Source organism: Physella acuta, unplaced genomic scaffold (assembly GCF_028476545.2).
Source record: "Physella acuta isolate Inbredline_101_S28 unplaced genomic scaffold, ASM2847654v3 ptg001424l, whole genome shotgun sequence".
NCBI classification, from domain to species: Eukaryota; Metazoa; Mollusca; class Gastropoda; family Physidae; genus Physella; species Physella acuta.
In genome coordinates, this window is record NW_026732939.1 from 1 (window position 1) to 25,531 (window position 25,531).

Here is a 25,531-nt window from a genome sequence, read left to right on the forward strand (position 1 = left end):
CAACCCACGCACATCTGATTTAAACATTTCCATCAAGTGGTCGAGTACCTAAGGAATTGGGCTGGGGGGCGGGAACAACCCTGTAAATTAGGTTGGAACAAAATCAATACTTTTTTACACCAAATTTATGGAAATGCTATAATTATACTATAATAACATTCATAGGCAGCTTGGGCTCAATGTCTGGCTAAAACCGGATGTTGATAAATCTAGCCAGGACAGTTCAGATTTTGATAACTCTAGATCAGATGTTTACAATTCACCTACCTAGATTGGTGATCCCAATGTGTGAATAAAACATCTATGTACCAATATCATGACTTCATTACTTTTAACATGTTCATGTTTTAATGTACAGTTTCTTTCAGACATTTTTTTTCCGTTGGGGGAGGGGAGTCACTTGAAACTTCAGGGGAGGGGGCGGACACTGACCAATTTTCTATTCGAGGGCGGTGGACGTGCTATGGGGAGATGCCTGAAAGAAACACTATGTAAATGTTAATTTCCTGCTCCAGTATACGTTGCATGATTATCTCAATAGATGTGTATGTTGTTTCCCACTAAAAGACTTGATATTTCGTTGTGGGTAATTTGATATTCAAGCTTGCATATTGTGGACACACTGAGATATGCTATTGTATGCTTGATGTGAAGGGGGTGTGTGGTTAGCTGTGTAGCTTCTTAGACTCTTATGTGGCCGAGAGTTAGAGCGCTAGTCTGCTAACCCGAAAGTCTCGAGTTCGGATGCGGGGCTCCAGTCTTTAGGACGCCCCCTGAGTCCACCAAGCTCTGATTCTCGTTAGGGAAATAAAGGCGGCTGGGTATGGTGCTGACCATGTCTATGTCCTTGTTTGACGAGGTCATTGAAATAGATGAAATCTACTTCATCTGCTCCATGTGTCTTGTGCACAAATGAGGAAAAATTACCACCCCTTAGAGAATACATATACTGATTCCTAGCTATTTTTTGTACCCAGCTCCTTATCCCTATTTGGCGTGGTAGAATGGTAGAGCATACGACTTATAGTTAATATCAGGGGCATTGAAACAAATAAGATAGTGAGCAGAGTCCGTCCCGTCCCCCCCCCCCCCCCCCGAAGAAAGTCTACCGCCCCCCCCCCCCCCGGACGAAATGGAATGTATATAGAAAACATATACTTTTACCGGTGTCCGCCCTCCCCCACGAAAAATGTTGTCCACCCCCCCCCCCCGGAGAAAAAAGTGCGGAAGAAACACTGATAGTAAATAGTGAGTAGCGCCTGTGTATGGAGATAACAGTTACGAATGTGAACAAAACGAATCCATTGTTTGGGTGAAACCCGTGTCAACTAATTACATTAAACAAGCACTTATCAATGCTGCTAATGGATTGAAAACATTTGTTTTAATCAAGCCCACAATTGTCACATATAACAAGCCTCAATTAATCAATTTAGTTTTTAAAACCATTCTTTCCCCTACACTGGATATTGTAAAAAAAATTGAATAAAAAAAACAACAACAAAGGAATTTTATAAAATAAGTAAAATGGTTGGCGGACCACATGGAAAACAGTGGGTTGTTGCACAACAAAGCGGGTTGCTGTACAACAAAGCGGGTTGTTGTACAACAACCCGCTTTGTTGTACAACAACTGGAGGATGAATTAATTAAAGGGTTCGGGAATTTTGCGGAGGGAGTCTTAATGTAATGTAGGTTAGATGTATCTTGTAATCACCAAATTAAAACCGCGTTGTTTAGGTTTTTAATTTTTATGATGTCAGATGACACGAAGGGCAAATTGCTATTTTAAAAAAGGGTCAAAGTTGAATATCTTTGTTTCACATGACGTCATTAAGAGTATTTCCAGTCCGTCGTAGATCTGTGATTTTAAATCACGTGACTTGATACAACGAGGAGATCAGGCGGATGACCAGGTACAGTAAACAGTAGGTAGCCTCCCTTGATCTAGTGGTGTTCAGTGAAGTTTAGATAAAGAGGCTGGTTTAGTTTTATGTTGGTTGTGAGTTACGGAACCTGGTGTAGGTAGGCCAGTTGGTGGTAGATAAAAAATGGGTGTTCGTTCCCTCCCACCACAAAGAGTGGGATATAATCCTGAGTATGGGAGTTAAGCAGTGTTTCTTCCAGACTTTTTTCTCCGGGAGGGCACTTGAAATTTTCGGGGGGGGGGGGGGGGGGGGGTAGACTTTCTTCGGGGGGGGGGGGGGGGGGCGGCGGACACTGTTAAAAGTTTATACCTGGAGTTAAGTACCTGGAGGAGTGGTGGTTAAGTATGAAGAGGGTAGAAGTCCGGGGGATTAAAAGCCTGGGGATGAGTCCTAACATATGAAGACCTTAGTGCTAAAAGTACTTAAGTCACAAAAAACAAACATTTTGAGAAAAATGAGTTCAAAGATTAAAATTTACTATAAAACATTACGTTTTTATATTATTTGTTTGTTTGGAGGAGCAACTTAAAATAAATTCTTCAGTATCACTATTTGTTTATAAGATAAAGTTAAACTAGAGGAATAACGATCAATGCTTGGTTTGATTTTCACAAAAATGTGACTTAAGTACTTTTAGCACTGGGCTCTTCATATGGAGAGTATGGATTAGTCCTAACATACTAACATAGAGGGGAGTACGAGCATTGAGATCGAAGTCAGCAGGGGTCATCCATAAATGACGTCACACTCGTAGGGGGGAGGAGGGGTCCGTAATTTTGTGATGATGTGTGATGAGGGGGATGGGGGGGGGGGGTCCGATGTTGCGACGTCACATTTTTGCATTATAAAAAAGCAATGTTAGAAAACGAATTTTAGACGTTATTTCGCTTTTTAGATAACCGTTTTAATAAATTGTAATAGTTTAGACAAGATTTTGGAAAAATATCGATGTTTAAAAAAAAATCAACTTCAATCTTGAGGGGGGTTGTAGGTTGAGGTGTGACGTCATTTTAGGGGGGGGGGTCTGGCTTTTTGTGACGACGTGTGACGGAGGGGAGGGGGGGGAGGTAAAAAGCGTGACGTCATTTATGGATAACCCCCACAAGTATTTAATTTATTGTGTATATTTATTGTGTATATAGAGGTTGAAAGTCTTGGGGATTAGCTAAACCCCATGAGAATGAGATCCACTCTAACAATTCAAATATCCGATAAGAAACATTAATAATGTTTCTTTAATAATGTTTCTTTAATTTAATAATTACCATTTGTGGCCCACCGGATCATAACATGTTCTTCATTCTGCAAGTTGTTTTATTTTGGAGTTGTCTCTCCCTAAAGAGTTAATGTCCCCAGCTAACGGGCCTCATCTGCCCGAGGAGGTTCGAACTCGAGACTTTTCAGTTTAGCAACCATGAGCTTTACCGACTCTCCATTACAATTAAGAACGAAGATGAAAAATAAAGAATGGCCTACCTTTTCCTACTTTTTTTACATTACATCATGGGGGGGGGGGGGTAGCTATCCTCCTCCCTAACCTTCCATAGGGATACCCCCGTGTTAGTGGGTCTAGTTGTAAATTGCCATTGGGTGAAAAGGCGAAGGTGATGTTGATGACAAATCTAACAGACACTCCAACTGGTACATGTAGGGCGCCCCTCGTCCATAGGTTGCTCCTCAGTGCCCACCCTACTAGAGGCTGACGAGATGCAGCCCCCCCTGGTTTCTAGTTTATTTCTCAGTGCTTCCCCCCCCCCCCCTCCCTCCTCCAGCCACTCCAAATAGTGACATCATTTACATCATTTATGGACAACTCCTTGCTACACAAAGTACACATACATAGACCATAGACTAATCAGTGTTTCTTCCAGGTATCTCTTCGTGGGGAAGAAAGTCTACCCCCCCCCCCGAACGAAATGAAAATTTATATATAATATAATATATACTTTTACCAGTGTTCGCCCCCCCCCCCCCCACCCCGGAGAAACACTGAGCCTACTCAAGAAATATTTAATTTTCTAGATTAAAAAAAAAGGTTTTGTTGTTTTATTATGCAATATTGTTATAGAGTCTAGTACAGATTTAAAGATCATAAATCATTGGGACAATATAAGATAACATGGATTTTAAAACATTCTGTAAAACTGTAGAAAATTAATATTTTACGGAAAAAATCGTTTAATTTAAATAGCGAAAAAAAAATATGTAAAAACGGGAAAAACCGAAATATTTTGTTTCGCTTTAACTTTTAACATAAACAGAGCGACTCAGCACACGAAACAAGATGAAAAGAACAAGAGATAAAACGTATCACGATAAAGTACACAATTTTGAACATAAGCGACCAAAAGTGGTCAATTATTTAGACTCGTTCTCTTCTATGTATGACCGTCCATTTCCAAACTTCAGAGAACCAGTGGAAATCGGTAGCTTCAGTCAGGATGAGAGAAAGATTTACAAAAATGACAAAAGTCAGTTACGAATATTTGCACCTCCCGTAGACCCAAATCATTGTAAATTTGACCTTAGACAGGGCTATGCAGAAATGATTAAAAGAGATGAAAATATAAAAACTTATATAAATGATATATTGCATTGGATAGTTAATAACAGAAATAAATTTCCAATACCAACACATTCAAAAGACAAAAAAGTCCAGCAGAATCTGGATGATCAATGCACAGCTGACAAAAGTTCACTAAAAAGGTAATTAAATTTTTGATAGGATTAAGATTTAGATTATTACCGATGTCTGAGACTCTTAAATATCGGTCTAATCTCAGTAGTAATCTAGTATGGTCAGAAATTAATCAAATTATGGGTGTAAACGTGTAGGGGGGGTGGAAGCAGGCGTTGTAACTGAAATAGCAATATTAACAGAGAGTGATATTTCAACGCCAAGGGTAGACAAAGGTACAGAAAATAGTCCAAGTAAAGACAAGCAGTCAGACACCAACGGGTTTCGAACCTACCATTCCACACGGCACCTATCGCCATCGCCTTCCATGCATCAAGTCAGACGTGTAACCGCTTCTACCACTAGGCCCTACATAGGTGCCGTGTGGAATGGTAGGTTCGAAACCCGTTGGTGTCTGACTGCTTGTCTTTACTTGGACTATTTTCTGTACCTTTGTCTACCCTTGGCGTTGAAATATCACTCTCTGTTAATATTGCTATTTCAAATTATGGGTCAAATCTATGGAAGGACTTGGGGTTAGGGCAGGCTTAGCCTTACTAATACTATGCTTATAATATACTTATAGACTTATAAATAATAGGCTTATAGTACAGCTTAATGCTCAGCAAGTTATATATGAAAACCTTTTTCTTGAAGATTCTATCATGTGGCATTATCGACACACAGAGTTTCTTCCAGGCATCTCTTCGGGGGGGGGGGGGGGGGGGGGCCGAAAAATTTTTACCGCCCCCCGAACGAAATGAAATTTATATAATTTATATAGAAAATATATACTTTTAACAGTGCCCCCCCCCCCCCCCCCCGGAGAAAAAAGTCTGGAAGAAACACTGTCGACACATGATATATACCCCCAAATATATATTTTTTAGTGAAGCAAATTTTACAGGAACTGTTCTTCAGTCAGTGTCAGCAAGATTTGATCGGAGCCTATACTATCTATTCTTAAAGATAGAAATAACATAGGTGTAGTTGATCTAATATATGCATGTCATCTATTATGTCAGTTTAGTTTATTTACTACTGATGATACTAGTTCTACCTAATGGAATAACTATTTCTTACAAATTGATTAGTACCCAAAAATGAAAAACATTGTACTGTAAACAGTTAAATCAGAAACAAATGATCAACTTTCTTAGTGTTAAAGGATTAGGTTTCGGATCATATAGATTTAAAAGTCTACCTAAATGGATTATTAATTTATTCAGTATGTGTTTATCTAGAATATACTGTAAGCGACAGTTTATTTTTTTATATTAAATAACATTTGGAAGCTCTCAGCAGTATGTAATTATAAGTCATTTGATATTTTCAGACTGAACATTGATTTTATATGTTGGAGAGGTCTCATCACTCGATTACTTTGTATACCTTATGAAAATCGAGAAGATTTATTGGTTGCAGTAATTCGCTTTAGGGGAACACATTATTTGTGTGAATATGATACTGAGACAAAGAAAGCAAGAGAGGAAAATATAACTCCGCGTGATGAAGAAATGTGTGCTTGGGGATTTAAATTTGAGCAGTATGTAACAGCAGGTAAGTGAGATTTTATTCACAGTTAAAACTAGGTTTTAAGCATTAATTAATTCAATAAACTGTGATAAGTTAATTTAATTTGAACAAAATATGTCTTTAATTAGGCATGTGAAATAGTATATTTCGTAGTGTCTGTATCAGGGTATGATGTAGTCAGATGGTAGAGCTTACGACTGCTTATCTTGAAAGTCTTGAGTTTGAATCCCCTTTTTGAGACTGTGGGACGTCCGAGTCTACCCAGCTCTGATGGGTACCTGACTGACACTAGAGAAACCAATGCGGCTGGGCATAGTGCTGATCACACTATCCTTTCACATGTAGAGGTAATTGAAACAAACTCTACTTCATCTGCCCATGTGTTTTGCGCACCAACAGGGAAAGATAATGGGGTAGTTTCCTGTCGTTTCATGTCAAAAACCTGTTTTCAATACTTAGACTGTAGTTACATTAAGAATAACACTATATGCCTATAAATAATGCTTGTTTTTTCACCCAAGATTAAATGTACTCCATGACTCTTAATTAACTGTCACAGGATAACAAAGCCTAACTATTTGGTTTGCAGATAAAGTTGGTGCTGTTCCCAATACATCTGTACCAGTCAACAACAATGCTGCATTTTGCAGTATGGCTTATTCTCGCCTTGAAACACATTCTTTATGTAAGTGCAACCTGATTATTGAAGAAAATCTACTGAAAAATATTATCTCTGCCCATGAATAATAATTTGTATCATTTTATTAACAAATTGTTCTCCAAAATTGATACACCTTTAATAATCAGAGTGTAATAATTATGAAATAAAATTAGTATATCATTTTATTGTTTATTTGCTATTTTTTAGTGTTTGGAGGGGAGGTGGACTGTGAAGATGTTAACTCTCAAGGGAGAAACAAATACATTGAACTCAAGACTTCTCGACTTATAGAAAATAAAAGACAGTTTGAAAATTTTTGCAAGTAAGGAAAAACACAAAACCATTTAAGATTTTATAATTAGTCAGTTTTTCTTCAATTATTTAAATAAATTTATTACATTTATGATTGTCAACGTTTATGTAATTACTGCTTTTAATTTTATCTGTTTTTATCAATACCTTTTTACAACATAATATTAGCTCATATGTGTACAATTATTGCACATTAATTAAGACTATTGCACTGAAGTAGGTATTAGTATTAGTATAATTTTATTTGCAATCCTCATTTTAGGACCAAACAATTTTAAATTACCAGATGCATTGTTGTTTTTAGCTTGAACCTAATTTCAAAGTCTACACTTATGTTAGAGTATAACAATTTGGCTTTTTGAAATTAGCAGTTACTAGCTAAAATAATATCACACCAGTCTGGAAAATGTGGCATCTAATGTATACTATGCTTTGAAGTTACATCTACATTCTGCTTATCCTTTTAAAAAATATAAGCGTAATTATTATTCTTAAACATTAAAATAAAATTTAAATAATCTAAAAAATAAATAGCATGCTCAATGTGAGGAGTTCATCCTGTGCTAAGCTAAATTTGATATTTGGCTTTAGGTTTTTAGACAAGATTTTTTAAATCATCAGATGTCAAACCAAGTTATCTGGAAATTTTATGGTTAAAAGATTAGCTTTAAAATGTTTATTTGGAATAAAAAAAGACATGGCTAAGGAGGATAACCCATTTTTGTAAAGAAAACTTGATGTTGCAGTTTTTACATATGGACTTCTCATACAAACCAATAGAAAACGGCATTCACAAAATATTTATATTTTTATCTCTTTTTAACAATAATTTAGGTATAAGCTAATCAAGTGGTGGGCCCAAAGTTTTGTTATTGGTATACCTCGAATAGTGTGTGGCTTTAGAGATGATGCTGGTATTGTCAGAAAGATGAAAGACTATTCTCTCTCTGAAATCCCTCGTATAGTTAATGTAAGAATACACCTTCTGATTTCAGAATTTTTCTAGCTACTTTAATAGTTAACATAGCCTACTAGTGTTATGAGACTTAGATTAATTAAATAAATTAAATTATAAATTATACTATTCTAGCTCTCTGATGATTATACACTTTATTCTGTATAATGAGCATATCTTTTTTTTTTTACAGAGCACTCTACATCAACCCTGGAAGCCAACAGTTTGTTTTAATTTTTTAAATGCTTTTCTAAACTTCATCAAAATCAATATCACTGAGGATGATGAGAGGTAATATGAGAAAACAAATTAGTACATTGAAAAGTTACCTTATTTTATTCACAATCTTTATAAAATCCCTGAATTTAGGTAAGCCAAGTATTGAATCATTTTGAAATTAAGTTTACTGTTGTAATATTCTTTCTATTCAGACATTTCTTATGGAAATAAACATTCTGTTGCAAAGGAAATTAAAACATAGATCCTTTAATAAAATATTGATTTCTTGAAAATGTAATGATAAATATTTTAATGAAGTTTTAAAAAGATTAGTGTCATATTTCTTCATTACTTGCATACTGAATAACAAAATATTAACTGTATGTTTTTGTAGATTAATAGGAAATATTAACTGAAATATTTTTGTACAAATTTTGTTATGAACTAAATGAACTATTAGAGATGTAGTATTTTTCATTTAACTTAGTTTATTTGATTACTTCTAAAAACCAGTTCTTATTTTCAGCTGTGTTTACTTAGTCAGGTGGAAACCTGGCTCACCAGTGACCATAGAGAAGAAGGGAGATGACTCTGAATTCAAATTTTTACCTGACTGGTTCATCCATTGGGAGGCTTGGTCAACTCCATGATACTGCTTGTAATGTTGTTTCTCATATTTACTGTAGTTTTGAATAATTTAATTCACTTGTATAAAGTAAAAATACTTCAGCACTGAAGACTTAAAGATTAAAATTGTCTTTAAGATGTATGAGATTTAGTTACACCTATAAATTTTAAAGGGGACGGAGTGGTCTAGCTGTAGAGAGCTGGACTGCCAACCCGTAAGTCTCGAGTTTGAATCCAGGATTAAGTCAGTTGACCATCCCTGAGTCCACCTAACTCACTTTAGGGAAAGTAAAGGCGGCTGAGCATAGTGCTGACCACACTATCTCTTCATCTGCCGAGGTCACAGAAACAAGTGAACTCTACTTCACTTGCCCTATAGACAGTCAAGTTTGAAAAGGGAACTTTTTACTTTTTTATAAATTTTAAAACTTCAAGTTGTTTTGTATTAATGTCAAAGTTTATTAGTAATGTTGAATGTATATCTCTTTTTAAAAAAGTGGGAGTTTCTAAACATATAAACAAGTCCCACCTTGAGATTACCAAGGAAACCATGATGCAGGTCAGCAGTTGTCATAAAAGATGAAATAACTTCTTTTTTTTGCTTCTGCTTTTTTGAAAAAAATAAGTTTATTATATATGAGTAATTTGCTCTGTAGATTTTTAAAATTGTGAACTACTTCTAGAAAAACAGTAGAAAAAAAAGAGGGTCAGAGGTTCTTCAGGTTACAGTTGAAGCTTTATCCCACACTGGTGCTGGTTTAGTAGCTCAGAAACCAAACACTGCATCTCATAACAGTCTGTGTTGGGGGAATTAGAACTTTCATGTGGACAAAGTTACAAAAGTTCAACCATCTGGCTGTTGTATAGGAGTATTACAACTTTATGTGAACAGCCTTGTGTTGTGTTATTTATATTACACAGCAGATCTGATCCATTTTTTTTTAGAACCCATCCCTCTCACTTTAGTCACCCAACTAACCACCACCAGCATGATCCTTTTCTAAAGGGTTCCCAGCAATGATGTAATATATACTTGAATATACAGAATGCTATTTGTGGTGTATTATAGACTCTGTTCTGGTATGTTGGACACAACACAGAAATGAAGAATATCAAAGAAATAAATTTGCTGTGTTTTAAATATCCAACTGATCAGGGTGACTTTCTTTAAACCAGAACACATTTATATATATTTTAAATAAAAAAATATGTGTATATATATATATATGTAGTAACAGTATAAAATCAACATTTTTAACTAGAGGCTTAGCATGTACCAAACATGACTGATTAGGTTTTTAAGTTAGAATTCTATGGGCACAATATAAAGCATGGACTTTTTTTTATAATAGTTTAGATTATATTTTAAATGGTTTATGCTGTTTTTCTTTACTTTTAAAATAATAAATGCACTGTAATAATATATACCTTTTTTTTAAAAACTGTTACTATTATATTGTAATTGTAAGTAATTTTACTTGACCTGATGATTTTGTTTTCTAAATGAAAAGTAATAAAAAGATAAAATTATATTTCTGTATTTTTGTTGCAACTAAATATGTAAATGTACTTGAGTTTCAATCTGTGATTTAAAAGGGCAGTAATAGATGCCACTTTTGCAAGATTGTCTCTGTATTGTATTATTTCTGCTATGGAATAACCTACTTTTTATTTTCTTGTATACAAAGTATAGAGTTTACTTTCTTGTAATCCTGCAAAAAATTTTTTTTACTCCTCCCTGAGTCAGAAAAACATAATTTTGCAATCTTGTCCGTATATGTATGTCTGTAAACACGATAACTTGAGCACCATTACAGCTAGGTTGATGAATTTACATATAGAAGTATTAAATCAAATTTGTAGATCCATATCAACTTTTCAGCGATTTCCGATAACCCGAAGTGGAACTTTTTCTACTTTCAATTTTTCAAAAGCCTATAACTTGAGTACTATTTCAGATAGATAAATAAGTAAATGATCTAATTCTCTGCCTTCTATCAAATTTTGAGTAACTTCCGTTAACAGGAAGTAGTAGTTTAGGCTATTTCAGATTTCTCAAAAAAAAAAAAAAAAAACGCATGTGAATTTATAAAGTACTAATAGTATTCTGCACTATCATACACATTTTATTTGGCGTCCATTTGGTGTGCAATTCTTTTTTCTACGAGATTCTATTTTAAAAAGTTTAAATAATTAAAAATGTATTAAAAATTGTCTATATCCCGAGTTGCCATCCCCCGTAGTGTTATATAAGAATATTCGAGAAAGTTTAGGTGAGATCACTCCCGGTTTAATAAATAAAGAACAGGTTACAATAGTTTTAATTTTTAGAAGAAGTTGTATTACCTGACAACTTGTAACATTCTCATTGTGTCACAAGTTCACTTTAAAAGATTGAGATTCACTGGAAAAATGTAACTAAAATAAATATTTGCTGCCAATATAATATTTAAATTTTACAGATTCCACTGCCACTCTAAAAAGTTATTTAGTTTGTGTTTGGGGGAGAGGGGAAAGAAGGGCATGAAAAGTGAACTAAAAATAGAGCCCCAATAAATTTTGGGAAATTAGAGACTAGTCTTTTTTTTGTTATTCTTACACTACAATATTTATTTAATAACCCCCATCACTTTGGTCATAAATACCTCTGAATGTGTTGAGATTGCATATTTTTGTGTGCAGAAAGAGATTATTTTTAAGAGATTTTTCAGCAGTCATATGTAGCATTATATATAATTGATTTCATGGCCTATATTTTTGTTTTCTTTAACACTCACTGTTTTAGAAATCTCTGTGTTAACAGTTGAGCACTGTAATTGTTTATGCAGGTTAAATTATTTGCATTTATTTTGTGATATAAAATGCACCTGGACCCCCTCCCCCTTTCCATACACGTTGTAGTCCAAAATGGATGACCCATAAGTTACTAACTTTGATCAGTAGTTTAATTAAAAGATGAAGAATAAAAGGTATTCAATACATACACATTTAATCTAAGTTACATGCACAATGTAAATATTTCAAATATAAAAATCAAGCTAATTACAGTATGCAAATCAATCGTTAGATAACTCCTCTAACGTAAGATTAATGCTATTTTTACAAAAACATGTAACATGTTTTAGAATCTGTGAAAAGGCACCAGTAGTGTTTCATTTTTATTCTTCTTCATCACTCATCAGTTTTTGTTTTAAGACTTCAATATTTTGTTTCAAATTCCTTTCCTGTTCATATATCTGAGGAAATATATGAAATGGATATTCTTGTACAAAGAAAGCAAGTATAAGAGAAAGCAGGTCTCCTAGAGTTTAGGACACTAGGCAGAATACATGAGAAGCATACTAGATATTAAGTACACAAGGATCATGTGCATTAAACAAGAAATTTTAAATACATAAATTTATCAAATGCGGCAGTAATTATATAATTTCTGCGTTACTGAATCTAGATATGATCCATTTTTATTACTGATTAGGCACATTATGAAAATAAATATTTTAAACAAAAAGTATTCCTTGTTAGAAAAGCAGAGACAACAGGTTATCTCTCAAGGTTAGGTGGATGTATTGTTATCTGCTGTACCACTTCAGATGAGGTATAGCGATCTGCCTACAGGATTCGAAATATCACATTTTGTCAGATAATGTTACTAACCTTCTCAAACTGTAGGGAGCAGTAGCTCTCTAATTCTGTTACTCTATTTTGAAGTTTTATCTTCAGCTCTGCCTCTTCCAACTTGTAGTTTTCTAATTTCTTCTGTAACTGTGGTATTTCATTCTTGACAGTTCGATTTTGCTCTTCCAACCTACTCAAGTGCCTGAAATTTAAAAACAGATAACAATTCCATTGTAGTTGAAGATAAATGCTGATACAAGATCATATAAAAAATGTTTCTATCTCTGCATGTTTTTTGATTGCTTTGGGAATAAAAACTATTCAAATAAAATTAAAAAGTGGGTGAATGTGAACAGGTTTAAAATTTATATCTTTTTGTGAACTCCTTAAATTTTTGTTACGACTTCAGTCTGCTTTTCTTTCTAGATGTGCTTATATAGCTTTGACCACCCAACAACAATCTACATAGCAGCAGTTGTATGAAGGAGTTTTCTCTCAAGATGAGTTGCTGTCACCAGCTAACGGGTCTCATCTCATTGGGGAACTGAGTTTGCTATCATACGCTCTCCCATCAGACCAAGCCATCCTCACCCATCAAATAAAATAGCATGTATTTTAAATTTTGAAGTAATGACCAAAATTTATTGTATCTCTTTACTTCTATTGTTCTTTAAAATAATACTTGTGCTTAGTTTTAATTCCAGCTGCCACTATTGTAAATCTTTAGCTGAAACAGGTTAAATTCTTTATGGCAGAGGCAAATGGTTTTTAGCATTGTGTCGGAAAAAATTATGGAACCAAAAGCTAATTAAAAATTGTAATATAATATAGTGTGTTCTTGATAAGAGTTTAATTCCAGATGGAGTGGTGCCTGTTGTTGTGTTTGAAAGTTAGGCATGTTTTGAATAAAAAATATTTGAATAAAAAGAGACTAGAATCTTACTGTTTAAGGTCATTGACTTGTTCACGAAAAGACAGTTTACTGATGTCAATCTGGCTTAACATCTTATGTTGCTTTGTCTTGCGCACATTCAACTTCTCCTTCACGTCTTCTTCTTGGATATTTAATGAGTTAAAACTCTCTTTTAGCTCCATGGCATAGTCTGTTAATTTTTTAAACTCTGCATCACTTTCACTAAAATAGACAAGAAAGAAATTTAATTTGCATCGGAAAAGAATAAAGTCAGGTTGTTTCACTATTTACCCTAAATACTCCACAAATGCACATGATTGTTCAGTTTTAGGCTACCACAGTTTATACCACAAATCCTCCATTTGTCTATTATGCATATATTATAAATAATTTATGTACACTAAAGAAAAATGAGACCAATTAATCAATTCAAAATCATTCTCATGTCTTTTGTATTGTACCCATACTTCAATCAATGAGAGAAAACTACTCAAAATGGGGCACAAAAAATGATATACAAGAGGTCAAATCCTAACTAAAGAAACCAATTCTGACCTCTCATTCTTCATCTCAGCCAAGAGTTCTTTGCATAATTTGACTGCTTTTTCTATTGCTGATTGTTTGTTCAATGTTTTTTCCTGTTAATAAAAAAAATATGTGCAGCAATAATTACATTGAATTCTGATAAGGTTTCAACAAATGTGATGCGACATTCCACATGAGAAAGTAAGCCCTTAACATTATCTCATTAATTATCTAAAAAAATCTGTTTTATAATTGTACCATTTCAATTATCAAATTAGCTTTGAGTAAATTTAGCTTACAAGCATAGAAATGTAAACCTTACCATCAGAAGTTTATTTTCTGATAATGCCTGTTCTTTGTTGTGTAGCTCGGTGCGTAAAATCATCACTTGCTCCTTGCATCGCTCTTGTTCTTGCTTAAATCTCTTAGGGGACTGCACTATCTTATGGGACATTTTCTCACAATCCAGCTTGGCTTCAGATAGAACTTGTTTGAGATTTTCCTTTTCAAAGGCACGATAAACAATTCACAAATTAAATTAGTGAAGAATCTTGTTTTAAGATTTAACAATTTTAAGTAAGCAAAAAAATAAAAGGAATGTGAATAACTTCACCACTGAAATGTAAATGTATCTTTACTACAATGAGGTAATTAAAAAAGGGTGTGATGGATTTTTTTACTCTAAATGTAATGGTTCTATTAAACTTACATAGTGTCTGTATACATGATAATACTGACAATATTCTTAATAAAATTCTCGAAAGAATTTCATAAACTGTTAGTGAAACATGTCTTTATTTTTGGAACATGTCAGTTTGTCAGTTTGTATTTTACCTTTTCTGTCTCTAATGCAGCTGTCACTAGTTTCAATTCATCAACATTTCTTTTCTCCTCCTCTTGCAGTTTCTTGATTTCATAAAACTCTTTTTCGTGTTTATCACAAATTTCTTGACACTGTCAAAATTTAATGCCAATATTAATGATGTTAAATTTCACAATATAGTGATTTTTTTCCCCCATATACTGGAACATAGCCTATTTGATGCATTCTAAACATATAATAATTGATAACAAAATCACATAATCCTACTTTATTTAAATTCTTATTTGTTGTACTTATGTAAAATTCACTTTAACTTATGATAAGCATAAAAAAGAAAAAAAATTTAAGATAAACAAAGAATTAAACTATTATTAATGATTACAATTTATATAATCCTTAAATAGCTTTCCAGTCGATCTGGTTAGAGTTATCATTTAAATTCTCAAGACTTCGCATCAACTCATATTAACAATAATCAGTTACCCTCAGTGTTTCAGCATCAACTTCTGGTTTCCTTGCCTTAGCTTTTGCTAACTTTTCTTTCAGTTCTTTGTTTCTCATTAATACTGTCTCAAAATGTTCTTTAGATTCTTGCTTAAAACAACATAAATGATAACGATAAAGCTTGTTCCAATGTTACAATAAGATAAAATACACAACAGATATGTCTAACCATCATTATAAGCTACTAATAATCAAAACAATGTTTGAATAGTAATCTTTTTGCTTGTAAAGAATATAACACTTCAGAAATGTACATGTTACAAATTGAATGCCTAGTTTCTTTCCCTTTTTTTAGTCTACTATCGAGTCCCTAGCAAAAGTATCAAAAACAATTTGAAGACCTCAATGCTAAAAGTACTAAAGTCACAAAATAACCATTTTGAGATAATGGGGTTTGAAAACTCAAACTGACCCTGAAATCAGGCAATAAAATCAACAAGAGATTATTAAAACAGAAAAGCAAGCAGCTTTAGGAATTCTAGGTGGTAACACATTTAAACTTTACCTAATGTTATAAGTACGAATCCATGTTAAAGTCAGTAGAACGTCCCTGAGTCCACCCAACTCTGATGGGTAGCTAACTCATGTTAGGGAAAGTAAAGTCGGCTTGTTAAAAGAGCTAACAACACTATATCTTCATTTGCGGAGGTCAAGAAACATAAACGCTACTTCTTCTCCCCAAATGGATCGCTAGGTCTAAAGAGGAATCTTTTTTTTTCTAAATTAGATAATCAAATTCAAACAATAATCAACCTAAAATCAGGAAATATTAATATTTAAAAAAGCAAGGTGTTTACCAATTTTTCACGCTGCTGCTTAAAATACTCCTCTCTTTGGTATTTGTGCAGCAACATGTTAAAAACATAACTGGATATCATCCTCACCCTTGGACATGCTGCATGGATTCAAACAAAAGTAGATACATTTCAATTCTTCACTTCATAATTATTTTAAAACGTATAAAATCCAAGCATTCCTTGGTCAACAAGCCAGAAAAAAAAAAGACTTACTGGGTTCCATAATATCACGTAGATTAAAATCTGTTATTCCACAGGAACTTAATACTCTGGCTCTGAAAAAAATTAAGAAAGACAAAAGAAATAAAAATATCAGATGAAGAAAAAATATACAAAAAGTAAAATATTCTTTTAGTTTGACATTATTTAGTGTCTGATGAAGCACAAATAAACAAAAGTATAATATTCTAATAATAAGACATTTTAAATATGGTTTAGGCTTTCGTTAATTAAATTTAAGCTTTCTAAGAGCCCGTCGAATGCCCTTTTAATCAAGATTTAGCAAAAAGGGATAAAAATAATACTTACAAACAATGTGTAAATGCCATTTGAGCAAAAGCTTCCTCATGTGCTTCTGGGCAGTCTGTAGCCATTCTTTGAATTCTGAATAATGACTATTAATGAAATAACAAAACAGCTCAAGTTTAGTAGACAAACCTTCAGATAAATATTATTTTATAATAAATCATACTTGCGCTACTGTGAACAGGATCAGAATGCTTCAGTAGCCATCCTATTCCCTTTTACTAATATTGTTAAAATAAACTATTCCCTCTTCCTACTCCTTTACACTTATATCCTACACTTAACTTTATTAGGTAATATAAACTGATTAAATATGGGTAAGACTGTGGTACACTTCTGCTTAGTGTATTAATACTTTGATATTTCAAGGATGAAATGCTATGGATACACCACCAATATTACATTTGGAATTAATTGTTTTTTTTTACTTATTAAATGAGGAAAAAAAAGAATTAAACTACATGCTATTCTTTACTTACCTGAATGACTTGTTCTATGGGCTTATATGTCAAAAATTCAAAGATCTGACCATATATAGCAAGCCATCGTTTAGCCTAAAAAATAATAATCAAATCCATTATGACTTACACATTAGATTATTATAAATTTTAAAACTACATTATTAAAATTATGAGCATCTTAAAAAAAGTTAAATAATATAATTAAAATTTCAGGAAAAACCACCAACTAAACTAGATGATTTAATGAATAAACTACATGATTTAAATTATAAATTATACTTTTAATTTAGAAGTATTTATAATAAACACTGTGATTTATTTTTCATTAGCTGTATGTGGGGAAAAAATGACATCCATCATAATTGAATCTTTTAAAATGAAACAAATGTTACTTACAACAGGCCTCTTTAGGTCATTTTCAGTCAGATCAACTCCCAGTTGATTGTAATGTTCCACAAGAACAGGATCTTTTAAAATTGGACACAAATACTGATTTCCTTCAGACATGATTCAATAATTGTCTCTGAAAATGGACATGATAGTTAAGACTATGGCAACATGAAATTACGACAGCTAATGCATAAAACAATACTTTAATTGTGAATTGTAACTACTATATTACACCTAGACATCTGGAGCTATAAAGATGAGTGTTTATGCCAGCTTAATGATAACGCTTGTTTAATTGTTATGTAGAGAAAAAAAGATTTGTTTTCAGGGGCTTCAATTTGACCAAATACTACATGATGCTTTTTAAATTGTATTTGAAGTAAAACTAACATGAAATGTTTGAGATAATCCAGAGGTTTAGACTCAAGTCTATTGCAACATGTTTGATGATGCTTTTAAGATGATGATATTCACTAAAACTAAAAAATAAAAACTTTATAACAGAAACATGGAGAAAATGAGCAGTTTTGATAAATTATTAAAAGAACTTTTTAGAAAACCTATTATCTCGTATGTCTAGGACTAGGAGATGTCATTAGTAAGTAATGTATGATAATTAGAGTAAAATTGTAGTTAAAAATATTTCATATTTTTCAGTTAGGCCATTAGGAAAATTACAGAATTTGTTTTTAATTATTAATATTTGAGGCAGGCATTGAGGTGGAACCCTCCAGGAAAGAACAAAAGAGGTTGACCAAGAAACACCACACTGGACCTGGAAACTACAAAGATGGGCTTCACCTGGAGTAACTATTTTAATTTTTTAAATTATTTTTGTATTTTAGATCAGAAAGAAACATTCAACATGCATTTAGATCTAGAATCTAGTAAAATTTATTTTAGTTAGAATCTAGAATTTAGGGCCTAGTCTAAAAAGTTTTTTCAAATTTTCAAGACGGTGCTTTAATTTACTTTAAAATTAGTAGGGGTAAAGCAGGGCACGAAGAGCTGTGTGGTATTAGGACCCGATCAGCACCCCACCCTCACAAAAACCCCAATAAAACTACTAATCTACTTCTAAGGTAACAACCACTGTTGTTCTTTGGTAACAGAGAAGTAGAGGATTCATTTTATGTAATTTATGACCCACTTCCAACAGTGAGAAGATGAGACAGGAATTAATCCTACTGCTCTTTCTCTAAAATTTCTCATCTCCATAAAACCATTTTGTGAACTTTTTTTCCAAGTAGACTTAACTTATGAAACTTCACTTTGTAATAAACCATACAAGTTTTTCAAGCCCATTCTTTGTTTCTTTATTAAAGCATTGGTTGCTGTACATTTTAACATAGTTTTTATAACTATGGCTAGAATAGTTTTATTTTGGTGAATTTTTTTTCCATGGTGATTGTTGATGCCAAAACAAAATGGCCAACATTTGTCAGGTTTTACCATGCTATAAAGTTTTTATCATTATCAGAGTAAAACTTGACTGATCATTATCATAATGGTTTTATTTGTTAGATAATAACTAGATCTACATGAATATATTAAGGTTATCCACTAGCTTGCATGTTCAGAAAAGTTATAACATATATTGTTATGTGGCTCTTATTGCCCTCTGTGCAAGTTTCTTATTTATTAGATCACTGAATATGACACTGGTATAGGAATAGTTAACACAAAATGTATTAATTGTTAAACACACTTGTGTCTAAGTGATAGAAATACAATTCTAACCTCCTGAAAAGCAAAATTTCAGACTAATGAAAATTTTAAAATGGTACTCATACTTATTATCCCTAAGGGGCAATACATACAACTGACTTAGCCCCCACCTGTTTCTAACCAACCATAAAACTTCTAATCTCTTTGTAAGTAACAGGGATAACTAATCTTAGATTTCAGCCAATCTTGGTCCAGTAGGGAAGTGATCAGACACATTAATACCACTGCTCCCCCTCACAATTTCTTGCCTCCATGATACCCAGCCCCACCTGTTTCTAGCCCACCATAAAACTTCATCTCTTTGTAGGTAACATGGATTACAGTTCTTAGATCTCACCTAATCTGGGGTGGCATTTTATGTATTATGTAATATATATGACCACCATTATGGTCCAGCAGGGAAGTGATCAGACACATTAATACCAATGCTCCCCCTCACAATTTCTCACCCCCACCTCTATCTAACCTCAATACTTTACTTAATGCCCTGTGGTCTGGCTACATTTGCCTCAAATACTGATTTTGGGGGTATGGCTTTAAATGCTAAATTATTAACATTAAACCAATTTAAAGTAAATTTAATAGCCTTTACTAGATCTATAGGCCTAATTTTTACTTTATTAGGCCCCTATTATTTATATATATATAAAGATGTGGGTAATCTATCGTTTTAGGTACGTAAAATCGCCCGCGGCTAGTAATGTCCAAAAAAGTTACCTCATTGTCAAGGCTTTAATAGAAGTATATTGTGATATATTTGTGTCAATTAATATTATAGATAAATGAACAATAAAAAACCTAAATCAATGGCTAAATATATCAATATAGGCAAGAAATTAACTTTAAACAGCAGTCTTTGCTATATAAAAAGCGGTCATCTGTAAGTTAGAGTGGCTTCCCCTGAATCTCGCGCTTTAAGTTTACAATAAGAAAAACAAAAACATGGCTGCCGTAGTAAACGAGCATGGTTGCATCTGTTGGAAACATCGCTAGTCTTCATTTATTACTGAACAGTTTTAATTCAATTGTTTAAAAACAGGTAGATAAATGAAACAAGGAAACATTTTTGTATTTTTCAAAACATAAATCCTCCTCAAAATGTGAAATAATTATTAAAATTTAAGGAGTCACCCGGTTTTCACATTACTAGTCGCGGGCGATTTTACGTACCTAAAACTAGGCTTTTTGATGAGAATTACAGAATGATTTTTTTTATTAAAAATGTATTAATAATAGCTAGAATACTAGTAAACTAAGCTAATTTAGCATATTTTAACTTTCTGTGCAAAGTCATTATTACTGAAAAAAATTCCAAAGTCAGGTCAGCCTGTGGCACCCTCCACTGAACTTGAAAGAAGGAAAAAAAACTTGACCCGTGACCTTCATTAAAACAGAATTTACTTATGTTTCTTTTTAACTATTAGTAAACATGTGCTTAATATTACCCAATAAGTAATAAAAATTTGACAATTAATTTTAATTACTGTTGTAAAGTGAGATAAACAGCTTAATAAACACGTGTTTTCTTGAGGGGGTGTGACCCGGGTGTGGCACATCGCATGTAACTTTTTATTTCTGTGTCTTATGACTATTTGTTCACAATCAGCATGCTATGCTTTTAAAATTGATAAAGGGTAAGTATACCAAGCTACAAAACCTAAAATCTAACTAATAATTCATACTTTCAGTTTAAAAAATAATAAAAACGATCATCAATGAAGAAAGCGTAAACATTCTATTTTTAGGTGTGACATAAAAAAACAGTGATAAACCTAGCCAAATGATTGGATTCTTGCGCGGCACACATTTTCCCGCGCCTCGTGTTCACCAAAAAAGATTATAATAAAATGGCATTATTACTTGAACGGACCACATCTCATTCCGACCATAAGTTATTACCAGTTAATTGTAATGTGTGTAAAATTGATACTTTCAAGTTTCATATACACATAGTTTGGTTTATTATACACGGGGTATTTTAGAGTTATTTGATTCGAAAGATGAGAATTATATAGAGCTACTTTCACTAAGGCGCCGCTTGCGAGACAAACAAAGAAATTAGGCCAAAAGTAGATCCGACAATTCTTAATTAATAGACTTAAATAGAAACGGATAGTTCCGATTTCTAAAATTAACGATGGCTTCGTAATCATTAGTTTTATCCCTCTACCCATTAGTGAAAGCGAAACTGGTCGCCATTTTTGGTAAGCGCATGAGCCGTGAGATGGCTTCAAAACAACAAACCCGGAAGCTGTGAATCGAACGGCCTACTAAAACAATAGATTACCAAGATGTGTAATAATGTGTTAGAATCTTGTGAATCTAGAAATACTAGAGTAATTTTGCATTAATTTCAATATTATTAATTGATTAATTAATATTATAAAATACTTGGATTAGTAAAATTCGTTTAAAATGTACAGGTGCTAAAAACTTTAAAAAGTGTGGCTCTTACTTAGTAGAATCTAGATCTAGTAGTAGGAGTACTCGAGTAGTCTTAGTCACTAAGTTTAGTTAGTTAGTGCCCTTCTTTACCCTGGCTAAAAAGTAAAAATCCTAAAAAAAATAATTAGGCCCCTAGCTAAAGCTAGGCCCTGCCCTAGAATCTTAAAATATATTATAAAAACTAAAAAAGCTGGATAGTGGATGTGGATCTAGCCTATAGAATCTAAATCTAGCTAGATCTATATGTATATCTGGATAGGCTTGAAGTCAAAGGTATATTAAATCAGATAACAATTTGGAAAGTTTACATTTTATTGTTAGTTTATTGATCTCGAATCTCGTTTAGATAGGACTACTCGATCGGAAAAAAAAAACAATAATACAAACAATGGACACCAGCGAGTTGACGAGATTCCCTCCGTAATATTGTTGACATGGAATAAAAATGTGCTTTTTTAGATTTAGGACCATAAAACTAATAAAAGATAAAATTTTATTAAAAACTTAAGCCTAAAATTAATTCAGAAATGTAATAGTTTTAGAATCAATGCTATACAAGTTGCAGATCCAGAGAACTTGAAAATAATTTGTTGAGTTTAAGGCTACATTTCTATTTATTTTCATCAAGCCTAAGTTATAACCCGATGTTTCACTTTCGTAAGACAAACAGTGATTGGCTGTAAAGGAACTCCGTGATCGATTTCTGACAGCCCCACTTTATAGTTATTTTGTTTACAAAACTTTGCAGATCAAATTTTTAAGGGGACCATCATGAGGATTTGCAAAAAAATTTAAAAGGCAGTGTCTGTACTATTTTTTGTTATATAATAGAAACATAAGTATTGACTAACTTATAGAAATTTTATTCTGAGTAAAAAAACAAAAAATAAGTATTTTAGGCACGTCTGGGGTGAAAATATACCAATTATTGCTATATATTTGTGCGGAATCTAGTTTCTAAACCATTTGATAGAATGTATTCAAACTTTACATGTTGTTTTGAATTGTACATGTCTATTGGATGACAAAGGGATTTTTAAAAATCTTTGTTAGATTATTTTTTATGAATTTTTGTCTTAACATGCTCTCGGAATGCACAGAAAAAATTGAATACGATTCAAAAAAAAAATTGGTAAAAAAAAACTATCAAAGCAAACTCAATTCTGCTTAGACATCCAATAGATATATGTATTTGTAATAATTTTGCAAAGTTAGAACCTCCTATGACTCCTCATTAATGAGAAATATTCCGTACGGTTTTATAAATTACAGAAAAACACAAATGCGAGAAAAACAGAAAAAACTATTGCGATGTCAGTTTTAGAGATAATTTTATTGTTATTATCATACCATGCTTATATTTTTAGGAACAATGTGCAATGGTACACATAAATATCACTTTATACAAAGAAAATGTTATCAAATAAACAACCAGGAATAAAAGTAGATACATACACCCCTAAGAAAAATTTTGATCATAAAGAGCAAAAAATTTTTTTTTTGTAATCCACCTCTAAATTCATTGCTATCAAGTATAGCAACCTGAAAAGTGAACTTGCCTTAGTTAACTAATTATAAATTTGATGTTCTAGGTTTATTTAGCAATTTAAAAAGAATTATACTTCTGCGAAACAAAATGTAAAAATTAAATCTTATCAGCAGTATTATCTAAGTATTTTTGTTCTAAGTAAAAATTAGATTTCACTCTTCAACTGCTAAAACCTACTAGTAGTACTAGTGTTATCTAGGATTCCTTTTCTTTACTGTATACAACTACAATCTTGTATTGGCATTCTGGATAATACCCATCAGGCATCCTGGTTCATACAGGTTAAAAATTCCATTCATCACCTTCTCACACACAGCCTTGACTATAATTACTGTTAGGAATGTCTATCTAGTTTTACAATGAAAGGCATAATGTCATTGTAATAACACCATGATTGGCTTCTTATGGATAGTTAGAGGTGGTGTGATGATTAGGCATTGGTAGAAGTTGGTCATCTATCGGTCAGCGATCTCGCCCACAGACCTTTCACTGCGGCCAACTTCATGACCCTTGCTGGTCTAGTGTAGCTTTCACTGCAGTCTTGCAGAAGTCTATAAGAAGAAAAAAGATTATAACCAAATATATAACATGAAATTGCTTGTACTCTTATTTATATAAACACAACTCACTACTGCTGTATAATAATAGTATAAATTTACATCGCTCAGTATTTATAAGATTTCTGGTAAAGAAGACACATGTATGCACATTACATTACTAACAAATCATTGAACTAACCTGGATATAAAAAATCCTGTCTCCATCTTGATGACAGCTGATATTCCATGCTGGCTTGTATTTTACCATGTCCTGTTGAAGCTTACTATAATATCCAGGGCTTCTTCAGCGTCAGTCTATCCAGTATCCGGGTATATAGATTAGATAGTCATTGATTTTCCTCATGGTTCTGCTTTGCATGTTGAAAATGAACATGTTTCCTTGGTTGATCTACTGAAATTGATTCTTTGGTTGCTATCCCTTGATTACTCTCTTCTGTTAGACAATGCCATGTGAATTTGTAGCCTGATCAAAGAAGAAAAATATTTCATTGATTTTTATATTTTATTATAACTTCCAACTAATTTATAGTAGTCTATATAAAATATTTAGTAATATACTAACAAAATGCACCTGGTTATTATGGCACAGCTGTCCTTGTAATTAGATCTAAGTTTTGATTCTAACAAAGTTTTGTTAGATAGAAGTTGAGATCCTATCTAGAAATCTAGCTAGAAGATTCTAAAACTAGATTTATAACCAGAGAGAAATATAGAAAAATATTTGACCCTCCGCTTAATTTTAACATTAAATCATACACATTTTAAAAGTCATCAATTATGAGTAATCTATTTATTTATTTATATCAAAATTATTACTTACCAAGGCAAAAATGAAACTGTAAATGAAAAGCTCGGTGTCGAATCGCGAAACAAAAATGGCTGCCGCCAGTTGTTTATTCTGGATACTGCGTGACGGAAATGTAACTTCGGGGACGAAAGAGCTCCAAATTTTGACTCTTCAGTCGCAGAGTTATATTTATTTTCCACAACAACCAATAGAATCGCGTATATTTGAAATTTATAGTCTAATTCTCGAGTTTGGTTGAGTCTTTGTGTCCATTGCTATTTTTAGATGAAAATAGGTCATGATACTAAAAAAAGCAGCCATTTTAGAGCTTTCCATCGATGTATGACACATGCGGGTAGATAAAATATGAAGTACGATTATTGGGGCTCAAAGTAGACGAATAATTAGCTTTCTGAGAAAAACTAAGCGATGGTTATGATTTAAAAATCATTTTTAAACATATTTTAACATAAAGTTGGCCATAATGAGTGGAAAAAACGTGTTCCTAAGATGTTGAATTGTTTATTTCAATAATAATCGAAAAATCGATATTTTCAAAAGATTTATCAAAAATTCTCATGATGGTCCCCTTAAATAACTATGCAAATTTAAACACCATGACCTATTGTTTCTATTTTTAGCTTACAATGTGTACAATAAAATTTATGTCGGCCATTGTTTATGTCGCCATTACACGTGAAAACCAAATTGTTTTTTCTTTTTTTTTATTTTTATTTAGTTACCGAAAATATTAAAAACATCAAATATATCCAATCTTTAGTAAAGTCCGAAAAAAACCAGACAGACAGGATTTTATAACCATATTAATTGTAACTACGCCGTGCAAGATTTTTAAATGAATTTATACACCTCTCAAATACCTTTGAGACTTTTCTCGCTGGTGTCCATTGATTCCAACTTCCGTTTAAAACTGGCGCTTCCCGGAAGTACACACCATGGCGTCATGCCGATAAAAAGTAGATTACTTAAAAGAT

At 32.8% G+C, this 25,531-nt stretch overlaps 2 protein-coding genes across 5 annotated transcripts; one reads left to right on the forward strand and one right to left on the reverse strand.

Annotated features, from left to right (window-relative positions):
• Positions 1–4,185: 4,185 nt before the first annotated feature.
• Positions 4,186–10,311, forward strand: LOC131927612 (decapping and exoribonuclease protein). Its single transcript, XM_059283324.1, has 7 exons — positions 4,186–4,633; positions 5,941–6,164; positions 6,730–6,825; positions 7,009–7,123; positions 7,948–8,083; positions 8,262–8,359; positions 8,814–10,311. Exons 1-7 carry the CDS (start codon positions 4,212–4,214, stop codon positions 8,935–8,937), a joined length of 1,215 nt encoding a protein of 404 aa, XP_059139307.1. The 5' UTR covers positions 4,186–4,211; the 3' UTR covers positions 8,938–10,311.
• A 1,540-nt stretch (positions 10,312–11,851) lies between these two features.
• LOC131927620 (uncharacterized) lies at positions 11,852–25,448 on the reverse strand. 4 transcript variants are annotated; one of them, XM_059283332.1, is made up of 15 exons: positions 24,570–25,137; positions 23,928–24,212; positions 21,949–23,740; positions 17,474–17,600; positions 17,096–17,170; positions 16,620–16,705; positions 16,305–16,366; positions 16,092–16,189; positions 15,274–15,384; positions 14,802–14,921; positions 14,290–14,469; positions 13,998–14,080; positions 13,473–13,664; positions 12,569–12,731; positions 11,852–12,150 (listed from the first exon to the last, which is right to left on the reverse strand). In XM_059283332.1, exons 4-15 carry the CDS (start codon positions 17,582–17,584, stop codon positions 12,073–12,075), a joined length of 1,359 nt encoding a protein of 452 aa, XP_059139315.1. In that variant the 5' UTR covers positions 17,585–17,600; positions 21,949–23,740; positions 23,928–24,212; positions 24,570–25,137; the 3' UTR covers positions 11,852–12,072. The 4 variants fall into 4 exon arrangements, with proteins under 4 accessions (XP_059139315.1, XP_059139316.1, XP_059139317.1 ...); XM_059283333.1 differs by lacking the exons at positions 23,928–24,212; positions 24,570–25,137 and adding an exon at positions 25,280–25,448 and having other exon boundaries at positions 21,949–21,992; XM_059283334.1 differs by lacking the exons at positions 21,949–23,740; positions 23,928–24,212; positions 24,570–25,137 and adding an exon at positions 25,418–25,439.
• Positions 25,449–25,531: the final 83 nt, after the last annotated feature.